This window comes from Diabrotica virgifera, chromosome 6 (genome assembly GCF_917563875.1).
Source record: "Diabrotica virgifera virgifera chromosome 6, PGI_DIABVI_V3a".
NCBI lineage: Eukaryota > Metazoa > Arthropoda > Insecta > Coleoptera > Chrysomelidae > Diabrotica > Diabrotica virgifera.
Genome location: NC_065448.1, coordinates 244,700,076 through 244,712,726, shown reverse-complemented (window position 1 = coordinate 244,712,726; position 12,651 = coordinate 244,700,076). Strand labels below are relative to the sequence as shown.

Below are 12,651 nucleotides of genomic sequence, written 5' to 3'. Positions count from 1 at the left end.
CTTTCACAGCGGGTGATTTTTCCACAAATTTTCAACATAACGCGGGCAATTATTTGGGTTTCCTGCAGAGTTTTGTCAGCTCTCAATGAAATCCATGAAATTTCAACAAATGGAAACGATATTTTTGAAGTAGTCAGGAATTGTTTTAAAAATTTTAAATTAACCCGTAACCACCTAGTACCTAAGTGTCTGACGGAGCACCAAATTTAAGAGGAACAAATATTAAAATGTTAAGAAAACTTAAAGATTACGTTCATGAACAATTTCCAGAACATGATTTTATTATTTTTTCACTGCATAATCCGTCAACAGGTATTGTGCAAAAATGTTTTGCAAGTCGACAACGTTACTTCAATAATTATAACTAATATTATTAATTTTATTCGTTCAAGAGGATTAAATCATCGTGCATTTTCAAAGGCGGTGGACATTGTAACTCAAAATCTACTTGACAGATCCACCTGAAATTTTTCATAGATTTTCTTTAGACATTTCGTGAGGTAACGCTGTCGAGATATTTTTTGTTTAAGTGGATGGGTACGTAGTTTCTGCTCCAATTCTATTCAAATGGGATTCATTTTTTTTTAATCCTGAGAAAACTAATAAGTATTTTTGAAAAATTTAAACGCAGAATGAGAGATTACGTTATTAGCGAGGGCCGAAAGTCCCTGAGAACTTCTATGTTTATTTTAAGAAGTTACAGGGGTGAAAACTAAGAGAAAATTTAGTGTGGTATTTAATTTCAAATATCTCATTCAAAATAAACTTTTTATTTATTCTAAGGGACTTTCGGCCCTCGGTAATAATTTAGTCTTTCATTCTGCGTTTAAATTTTTCAAAAATATTTATCGGTTTTTTCAGGATTCGAAAAAATGAACACAATGTCCGTGGTAATATTTTCCAAATCTATCTTTGTCATACAACGCACTCAGTCGAATAGAATATCGTCAGCATATTGTCAGTCAGACAATGACAATCAGTGACAATTTTAAATATTTGACATGGCATCGGGAATATTTTGAGTTGTTGATTAAATAATATTGATAGTGTATTTGATAAATGATTGATTTAAGGCGTGAACTTAATAAAAAGTTATTTATTGTTTATTATTTATGGAAGATCCAAAGCAGAGAATACACCAGGATATATTCAGTGATCCAAGTATTTTGTTGTTAAAGATGTTCAAAATTATAAGCGTTTCATAGTAACAATATATTATTAAGAAATCACTTCTCCTCTTTTCTCGATTGATTATTAGTTTTTGTTGTACAGTAGATAAATTATTACAATCACTAAATACATATTTAGTGAAAAAATTATCATATTAATTAACTGAATTAATAATTAAGGCAATTAATTATACAAGTAACAGTTCTCCAAGAACATTCAAAAGCCATCTTTAAAGTTAATGATGACATTGTCAAGTAATGTTTACATTATCCATACCAGTAAGAATTTTACTACACGTAATTTGCCTTGTAAAGACAGAAAAAGTAGGCATAGCCGTAAAATATTTGCAAATTATATACCGATGGCCTTTACAAAAAAATTTCGTTACTTTGACTTCTGAGTGAAATCAAAAACTGAAAAATCTTTAAAACTAAAAAACTCTAAAGCGTTACCTCGAGAAACTCGAGACTAATAATAGTTAATAAGCTAATAAAATATTTTTGAATTTTTTGTTTCATATGATCCAATGACGAGTTCTGATGTCTACTGCAAAATCCATTTTTTTTTAAGGTGTGTGTAAAAATTTGTCACCGTTGGCTTATTTTTCAATATTTGGTCTTGAAATTTTATGAATATTCTTTGAATTGTACTGAATATGTTTATTTAATTTAAAAATAGAATAATTCTACCACAGTTTTAAACAAATTCAAAAAATGTGGCCCATTACACAAAATTAGTAAAACGTTAAAAATAAATAAATTCAAATATTGCGGCCCTCGGTAATAGACCAAAAACAATTTGTGGCCCTTACTAAAAAAAGTTTGCCCACCCCTGCACTATACGTTACATTTTCTTCCAATGTCCTCACTCCTAACACACACACTTTAGATCTCTCTCAGCGTATTTCTTGTAATTGTTCTCAGTACTCTCATCCCTGTTGTTTCCAGTAGTATTTGTGTTGTGGCTGTATCGGGTCTTGTTTTTGGCGCATATGGTCTTGCACTGGCTTTATAAATTCTTGACTTCATCTCAGTGTTGATATGTCGGTTTTGCCATATAGTGTTATTAAGGCATCCTGCCAATCTACTTGCTTTTTGTGCTTGATTTCTCACTTCTTTCAGACTTTCAGGTGTCCATAGCTGGACAGTGTAGTTCCAAGATATTTAATTTCCATTACTTGTTCAATACTGATGCTATCAATTTCTATTTTACATCTGATTGGTTCTTTACTGATTACTGTTGTTTTAGTTTTCTTAGACAAATCACACGCTATGATTTTTCTGACGGGTATTCTTAAGTTAAAGTTGATTTCATGTAATCGAATGAACTATCTATCTTTCAATAAAATCGTCCCAGGACCGCAACTCAGAAATATTGACAATATCATTTTAAAGCCATCTACTTTAAATTGTATAATATATATGTCTGAATGGCATATAGAACATTTTATCAGTTATCATTTGTTTCGGGCACTTGTCATGTGTCATATAATATATTCATGTGACACATGATAAGTGCCCGAAACAAATAGGAAACGATGAAAAGCCCTATATAAATGATTAAAATAAAGTTAAATTAAAAAACTCTAACAAGAAGTAAAACCACTTCTATGTAAATTGGTATATTTATTAAAACTTAAAAAATCCCAATGGATTGAATAAAATATGTCCAATTCAGAACGTTTTCAGACCTATCGGTCCATCATCAGTGAATGTGCATACTTGCTAAATAGCCCCAGAACCAAACAATGGTTGAATTTAAAATTCAATTTACATTATTTAAAAATAATATTAAACAGGCTAAACGCCGATGTTAACGGATATCGCCTATGGGAACATGGTGAAACCCTACCAAAACCTCAATCAACCATCTTAGGCCAACTTTGACTATAAAGTCTATAAAGTTACTTTATAGTCAAAGTTGGCCTAAGATGGTTGATTGAGGTTTTGGTAGGGTTTCACCATGTTCCCATAGGCGATATCCGTTAACATCGGCGTTTAGCCTGTTTAATATTATTTTTAAATAATGTAAATTGAATTTTAAATTCAACCATTGTTTGGTTCTGGGGCTATTTAGCAAGTATGCACATTCACTGATGATGGACCGATAGGTCTGAAAACGTTCTGAATTGGACATATTTTATTCAATCCATTGGGATTTTTTAAGTTTTAATAAATATACCAATTTACATAGAAGTGGTTTTACTTCTTGTTAGAGTTTTTTAACTATATGGTATACAGCCAACCTAGGGAACTTCCCTTTTAGTTTAAAGTTAAATTACATATTAGAAAAAAAATTTTACCAACTAACAAAAACAAAATTTGTTTAATTTGTTTTGTATTTTGGGAGCGATTTTCAAAGTGGAAATCTAGACGTCAAATTAACTTAATTTTTATATACATATAATGATTATGATTTCAACACATATGTATCATAATGGACTTCATTATGACACATATTATGTTCATTACGATACATATTTTTAACCAATATAATAGCGAGATAACGTTCTATTTAAGGTGGCTCATGTGCAGTGAGCAATCTCAAGTCAAATTTTGACACTTTGTTACGATATGAATATTGAAAATTTAACCTCAAATTCATTTTAATAATTTTAATATTAAAAATATAAATGTATCAACAAAATAATTAATTTAATTATATAACCACTTAATTTGTTTGTGTTACAAAATGAATAAAGAATATATTTTTTTTTGTGAATGATCATAGAAAAGATCGTGTATACAACTTGCATTTAATTATCATTACGACGCTCGGATTCTATACGACAGTCGCCGCGTCGCGGCTCGTTTCGTAACCGTCATACTCGCATCATAATGACCGTCATTAAATGCTCGTTGTATAATATACTATTATAAATACATGCATTTTTTTGTCTCTTGAAGATAAGAAATTAAAGTAATAAACATACACATCTCTATTTTTTAAAAAACATTTTGGATACTTTACAGGTTACATTTTTATGGAAATGTGAGAGATATATACGTCAAAAATGCAACACTGGTAATTGAGACAGGTGGTGGAGATTTATGTGAAGATCTGCAAACTGACCGTAGCAGTATTATATTTTTTGAATGTGATAAAGAAATAGAAGTAAGTGATATTTATACTAATTTGTAATAAAAGTATTCAGCTAACTTTTCTCAGCTTGCTCACCTGCCCTTTTACAAATATTCAGTTTACGTTTTAGGTCTTCTTCTTCTTTTGACACCATATCCCTGGATGGGTCTTTGTCTGTCTAGCTACGTCTTTCCATTAAGACCTCTATTGCGCCATTCTCCTCCAATGTGTTATATTCATCGTTTTCATATCGTCTTCCATGTTATCCAACCATCCCGTTCTGGGTCTTCCATTTTTCGTCTTCTTATTGGCTTTCATTGTAATATTTTCTTTGTCGTTTTTGTATCTTCTTGTCTCTTAACATGTCCCAGCCATGACAATTTTTGACTTTTCACAAGTTCATATCGTGCCCCTCATTTAATTAATTTATTTCGTTGTTTCGCCTGCTTCTCCACGTGCCGTCTTCCTCTTGCACCGGGCCGTATACATTTTTCAATATCTTTCTTTTGAATGGCTTCATATTTTTTGTCATTGCCCAAATACCCAAGTATCACAACCATAGGTCACTACGGATCTAATTTTGGTTCTGTTGTCTAATAATTTCGATGCCATCAATCTTTTATTAGAATAATAGAGTAGCTCCATAGATATAATACGAATAGATAAGGTAAGGTATGGGCCGCTCTGTGCATCGAGGTGTAACGCCGATATCAAGGAAGTCATTGGTCAATATTCACTTTGAGTGGTCTAGCCATCTATGTCTGTCATATGGGCGTGATCGCTTAGTAAAAAGAGATAGATAGACCACTGATCGACTGCCCGCGGCTGACGCGTTTTGCTTAGTATGCCTTGTCTATCATTTATTATGTCTAATGATAAGCTCACAGAGAGGTAAGACTTATTCCCCCCCTCTCTTTCTCTCCGTCTCTATATACACTGGCGGGCAAAAAATTTAGGTCACCAGATGAATTATACACGTTTGATGCCTCGAATTTGCTTAACATGTCCGATTTGAGTGATTTTTTAGTATGTTATAGCTTTATTATTTAAAAATCTCAGTGTGTTAATATTGTTGCTAGACAGGTAAATAACAGTTTATACAGGGTGTAACAATCATACTGTGTTTCTACCTTAAAGTTCGGAACACTCTGTTAAATGTTATAGCATAGATAAAATATTGAAATTAAAACTCAATTGTAGCCTTAGGCTTTCTTAACATTTTCTTTTTTGATTAATTTGCTTATGTTGGATAATAAAAAAGTTAGCTACTTTAACAACTAGACATGTTCTTCATCAATACAGGGTGTTTCTAAATAAATGCGACAAACTTTAAGGGGCGATTTTGGATGAAAAAATAATGACCGTTTGCTTTATAAACATATGTCCACAAATGCTTCATTTTCGAGATACGAAATGTTGAATTTTTTCTTACAAACTGACGGTTTATTTGTTGCTCTAAAACCGGTTGATATATGCAATTTAAATTTGGTAGGTTGTAAGAGGTAGTTATTGAGCATTTTTTGACATACAATTAAGAATTTTATATTCACCAGTGGCGTGCATACGGGATGTATCTAAAATATTTATACCCGTATGCACACCAATGGAGAATATAAAATTCTTATTTGTATGTAAAAAAAACCAATAACTACCTCTTAAAACCTACCAAATTTCATTTGCATATCTCAACCGGATTTATAGTAACAAATAAACTGGCAATTTTGTAAGAAACAAATTTGTAAGAAAAAACTCAACATCCCGTATCTCGGAAACGAAACTTTGTGGACATATCTTTATAAAGCAAACAGTCATTATTTTTTCATGCGGAATTACCCCATAAAGTTTGTCGCACTTATTTCGAAACACCCTGTATTGATGTAGAACATGGCTAGTTGTTAAAGTACCTAACATTTTTATTATCCAACATATGCAAATGAATAAAAAAAAGAAAATGTTAAGAAAATCTAAGGCTACAATTGAGTTTTAATTTCAATATTTTATCTGTTATAATATTCCTTAGTGTTCCGAACTTTAACCTTTCCGGAACCGTGCTACAAAACTTACGCTTCAGGCCGTGCGGGGTAACTATGGTACCCCACTAAAATACTTTAATAAATCATTTAAATTATACATTATTGTTTGGAAAGTTATACAGTGAAGCACTAGTCACTGAAATAATTTTTTTTTTATTATTAAACAATGTACATTTTTTTATTTTGACCTTTTATTAGAATTTGCTCTTATTGTATGCTGCAAATGGGTTTTCTGAATGTACTACATGATGTTTTAGTTTTTCTGTCGGATTTTCTGTAATTTACGGTGTCAACTGACCCTTTGATTTCAATACGCACAGACCGTGCGGGGTAACGGAGGTACCCCAAGTAATTATAATTTCAATTTTAGTAGAAAATTGAAGTTATATCTAATAATTTTTATAAAACACGATTTGGTAATGTATTTTCTTAGATTACATGGAGGGAGAAAAAAAATATATTTTGAAAAGTTATAAAAACAAAACCGCATTTGGGGTACTTAAAATACCCCGCACGGTCACGGAAAGGTTAAAGAAAAAATACAGTATGATTGTTACACCAGGTATAAAATGTCATTTACCTGTCTAGCAACAATATTAATACATTTAGATTCTTAAATAATAAAGCTATAAGATACTATAAAAAATCACTCAAATCGGACAACAGGTTTAGGAAATTCGAGGCATCAAACGTGTATAATTCATCTAGTGACCAAAATTTTTTTCCCTCCAGTGTATTTATATAATATACATTATTTGTTAATTTTAGAGTGAGATTAGATTAAAATCCAAAACAAACTGTAGTTTGGAGTTTATATGGAGAAGTAAATATGCATGTCCCAATTCTACGTACAATTGTGCTTTTAAAGACCCCACTAATTCAAGTTTCATGTAAGTATTGCATAATAATATAAGGCACTATAATATAAGATTACCAAACAAAACTTGTAATGTTTCCACCCATTTTGAAAAAATGTGAAAACCTTGAATTATCCCTGTCTGTCCCAGAGACTTTGTAGACACAGCTCCTCCGTCATTAGAGCAAAAGACGGCTCGTAACCAACGTTCTGAAAGGACATAGTATATGAAGAAGAAGAATCCCGTATAGACATATGTATTACTTACATTAGACATTCCAGAAGAAAATAGTTTCAGTACCTTGATATGATGATTAATTCCGTAAAAAGAAAAAAGGTGTCATCAATAGGCAAGTGGTCAAACAAGACATTTTAGAAAGAGGTGATATGATAATATTCCAAGAACATAAAAGACAAAGGAAGGCAAAACTATTTAATATGACTACATAAAGGAGGAAGTCGAAGAAGAAAAAAGAACAAAAGAAAATGCTGCAATGTGCTACCTAGTTGTTGCATTTGGGATGGCGAGCCAGTCATATAATTTAAATTGTCATAGTCCTATAGAATAGGCACAGAACCGTGGAGAGTGGCGAAAAACGGAAGAGGCCTACGTCCAGCACTGGACAGAAGAGGTTACATGATCGATGAAAGGTTTTATTATTAAAGTTACTCCGATTATTTAAAACGTTATAATTAGAACTAAATTATATTTTACTTTACATACATATAAAAATATTCCTTATTTTTTAGCTACGACTTTACAAAAATGGAAAAAACTTCTTTAACTGTTGATGTATCTGGTACAAAATATTTTTTTGATATTTGTGGTGATGATAAATCGGCCTGTAAGGAAAATAGTGAGTATAACTTTTTTGATATTTATTTTTTATTATAAACATGCGTTCAAATCGAACCAGCAAAAACAATTGAAGATGTGGAAATTTCTGAGTAACCAAAGACTCAATCTGAAATTCTGATGTCGGATGGTAAAATGTTATATCCACTGGACTGGTCTGTTAATGGTGAAAAAGCTGGGAGCTTTTGAGTTGTGGCTTTTTAGGAGAACTTTGAAAATACCATGGACCGATCATATTACGAACGAAATGGTGTTGAACAGAATGGGAAGAGACAGAGAACTTTTCATCACCATTAAAAGGAGAAAGAAAGCATATTTGGGGCACATACTTAGAAATGATAAGTACGAGTTGTTGCAGCTGATTATGAAGGGTAAAATCGAAGGAAGAAGGGGTTCTGGTAGGCGACAAATATTCTGGCTGAAAGACATCCGCGACTGGACCGGGTTAACACGTTGAGTGCCACATGTATCCAACGTGGATACACGCGTCCCACTAGTTTAGTGGCCGCGTGTATCCAATGTGGATGCACATGTATTTTTGTATTTTAAGCCGTGTACATCCCTATCAGATACACACCGTCTAAATATCTTTATGGGTGCCTGTAAGTAGTGGCCTACGAAACCCAAAACTGTGGCTGGCCTGCAGGTTATTATTATATACTGCGATTATTTTTGCCTAGACATATTTTTAACTAAAAAAAAAGGGAAATGACACAATTTATTTATTTTATACAGAAAAAAAAATATATATGTTATAGTCAAAGCCCGAATTTCAGGCACTCCTAGGTTTGACTAAGCAATCCTCAGGTCTGACTGACGGTCTTAGTCAAAGCCCGAAATAAATTACAGTTTCGGCCTTTGACTAGTCAAACCTAGGAGAGACTAAGTTGGTCAGGCAAAGGTCGAAATTTAATTTTATGAAATCGGGGTTTGACTAGTCAAACCCCGATCAGCTATTAAAATGTCGAAATTTGTTATATTATTTATATAGGATATTCTTGAGTTGGGGTTGATTTCATGTAATCGAATGAACTATCTTTCAGTAAAGTCGTCCCAGGAATGCAACTCATAAATATTGGCAATATAATTTTAAAGTCTTCTACTTTAAAATGTATCATATGTATCTGAATTGCCGACATAAATGAGTCAAATTAAATAAATTATTAGAAGAATTTTTTTTTACTAAGCAACAGCATTTTTGTTTATGTTAGTAGTATTTTGTATTTTGACAACGGCACCCGATTTGGGCGTCGAAACGTTAATAAAAATCATTTTTTAATAATATTGTGGCTTATTTCCCATTATAAATAGTTAAAATTGTAAAAATGCCACAAGAAAATAGCTTCAGAACAACATTGTTATATTAGGTTTAATAAAACGTCAATCTTTAATTTTAATGTTTATTATTTTTATATTGTTGTACTTAAAATAAAAAAAAAATGTTTATTCTCACATGTTGAGGCATTATGGCATTTAGATTTGCACAATACGTTAGACCTTTTACACTTATATAATTTTGAAGAGCATTTCTTATTGCAGTAGCATTTTATAAAGCTTTGGCCACCAAATTTAGAATCTTTTGTACTAGTGTCTCTTAGAGACAGCTTAACGTCTGGAACATCTTCGAAATTAAGTAAATTCTCTTTGCATTCTCTTATTTAATTTCTTGAAAAAGTGTGTTTATTTTTCATTATTTCGTAACAACTCTATATAAACCGTCAATTGTTTTATAGTCAACTGTGAAAGAAGATATTGCAATCGGAGAAAAAACTAAGGATCACCATAATACTAACGAAACCCCTGGACCGTCGTCACTAGGAGAGGAAGAAAATTGTCAAACAATTCAGATTATTTCTTCAGATGTGGTTTGTTGTATTTGCCAAAAAGAGAGCTCTGACGCACATACGTGCATATTTTGTAGTCAGGTGGTACATGTTGTATACGCTGACAGCACAGTTGGTGCATACTATGAAGGTTTTGAAAGAAAACTTACATAGATGCGTTGTGCACACACAGAAAGATTAAAATAAATAAAGGAAATGCGACTGAAGGTCTTTATGCCCAGGCTAATGCTAGGGAACAATTAAGTGAAAAAAAAATCCTCCAATTTTGATCGGAAAAACTGTAACAATATCGATCCCTAGCATTGATACAGCCAAAGGAGATATTCGAAATATTTTGCTAATCATACAAGATAAAATAATTGACGGTTTATATAGAGTTGGTACGAAATACGGAACAATAAACACACTTTTTTCAAGAAATCAAATAATAGAATGTAAAGGGAATTTTCTTAACTTCTAAGATGCTTCAGACGTTAAGCAGTCTCTAAGAGAAATTAGTACAAAAGATTCTAAATTTGGATAACAGTGTTTTATAAAATGCTACTGCAATAAGAAATGCTCTTCAAAATTATGCAAATGTAAAGATCTAACGTATTGTGCAACTCTAAATACCATAATGTCTCAACAGGTGAGAATAAACACTAATTTTTTATTTTAATTACGACAATATAAAAATAATAAGCATTAAGATTTAAAAAATGACGTTTTATTAAACCTAATCTAATAGATTACGACATTTTATTTAAGCTAGATCTGGGTTTGACTAGTCAAAGCCCGATTTCATAAAATTAAATTTCGACCTTTGCCTGACCAACTTAGTCTCTCCTAGGTTTGACTAGTCAAAGGCCGAAACTGTAATTTATTTCGGGCTTTGACTAAGACCGTCAGTCAGACCTGAGGATTGCCTAGTCAAACCTAGGAGTGCCTGAAATTCGGGCTTTGACTATAACATATATATAATAAAACATTTGTGTGTTAAAAAAAAACAAATTAAAAGATAGTATTTTTCGATAAAATTAACGAAATGAAACTGTTTCTATATACATAAAAAAATAACTACAAAACATTTATGGTTTTCAAAATACTAAACTAAATAATGTTCTTTTTTATAAAACATACAAAAACGAAATAATTAATCCTCTACATAAATAAAGAATCTTTTAGAAAAATATCAGTTTATAAAGCATTTGTGTAACAGTTTACACATCGGCCTCTTTTTCTACCAGCACCTTGACTTTCTTCTAAATAATGTTGGACTGTGTTGGACACCTCTGGTTCTGTAGGCTCATGTATGTCGATCTGAGAATGTAATAATTCCATTATAAGATTTTCTTTGAATTTTGTGATAGACATTTTCTCATTTACTACCTCTTGATGTAATATGTATGCGTTTACCAGTGCCGTGCCCATAAGGAGCTCAATTACGCTACCATTTTAGGCCTTTCCTGAGGGATGATGAGTAGGCTTTCATTTGATCAGAAAGATCAATAAAAGCTTTAGATTTGTTTTAATCGACAATTATTTTGGGCTTTTGTACTTCACCTCCTCTTTGTTTCACTGTTACAAGTTGATCGTTGTGTTTAGTACTAAGAACTAGAACGTCCCCTTTATCTTTCCATTTCAGAACAACAACACCTGTATTACTCTCGGCTGCGACAACTTCGTGCTTCTTTAATTTTTTCGATAGAATATCTTTGGGGTTGAGCTTTCTATTTGTACGCAGTGTTCCTACTAAGTGCGTCTTCCGGTCTATGAGTGTATGAGCTAGGTCAGGGGTGGCCAAACCACGGCACGGCGGTGTCTTAGAAGTGGTACGCGAGGACTTTTTTGAAAAATAAAAAAAAATTAAGTTAGTAAAAAATTAAAAATTCGTCTTTTATTCTACGCCACTCTTTTATTGTACGCCACTGCCTCGCGCTAGACACGTTCAGGTTATTCTCTACTCAGTCGATTCTCAACTTTTGTGCGAGACGCTTCAAGTCTGTTTGCCTTGTGAGATAGTGTTTTTACAGTTTATTTCCTTTTAAAACAATTGTTTTCGAAATGACCACGATAAAGCCATCAACTTCAAAACGTAAATATGAGGACGATATCGCGATTCGTGAATTTAAAACTGAGTGGGAAGAACAATTCTTATTTACTCATCACAACACTTCCAAGCCTTGCTCTTTGATATGTGGAATTTGTGTGGCAGTGCCAAAAAAATTTAATCTGGAGCGCCATTATAAGCAAGTTCATGGCGATTTCACCAACAATTATCCTGTCGGATCACGCCTACGAACCGAATTCATCGCCAAGAAAAAAAATCTTTAGCCGGGCAACAATCTTTGTTCCAAAAAAGAAGTAATGAAATGGAAACAATGGTGAAGACTTCATATGAACTCTCGCTGTTATTAGCACGCAAGAAAAAGCCATATTCCGACGGAGAAGAGGTAATTAAAAATAGTTTACTAATATTCGCTCAAAATGTCGGTGATTCAAACATAAAACATATGGTGGACCAAATCGCTTTGTCCAGAAACACCATCATGCGCCGAATTGATGATATGGGCCAGGATGTTGAAACACAAATTATCGGTGGACTACGAGACTGCAAATATTTTTCACTGGCTTTGGATGAAAGCTGTGACATCACAGGTAATGCGCAGTTGAGCATATTTGTACGCTTCGTGACAGATAGTTTCGATGTTGTGGAGGAGCTATTAGATTTGCGCCAACTGGTCTCCACAACAGGACAGGATGTCTTGGATCAAGTGAAAAATGTTATTGAAGGTAGCAAAGTGGAGTGGTCGAAATTGGAGTCGGTTTGTA

General features: G+C 32.6%; 1 protein-coding gene across 1 annotated transcript in view; it reads left to right on the top strand.

Annotated features, from left to right (window-relative positions):
* LOC126887472 (cation-independent mannose-6-phosphate receptor-like) overlaps nucleotides 1-12,651 on the top strand; it is a 114,799-nt gene that overhangs the window by 64,333 nt on the left and 37,815 nt on the right. Inside the window, exons 10-12 of the mRNA XM_050655022.1 lie at nucleotides 4,143-4,284; nucleotides 7,053-7,174; nucleotides 7,891-7,997. Coding sequence (XP_050510979.1) covers nucleotides 4,143-4,284; nucleotides 7,053-7,174; nucleotides 7,891-7,997 — 371 coding nt within the window. The remainder of the gene's footprint in view (nucleotides 1-4,142; nucleotides 4,285-7,052; nucleotides 7,175-7,890; nucleotides 7,998-12,651) is intronic.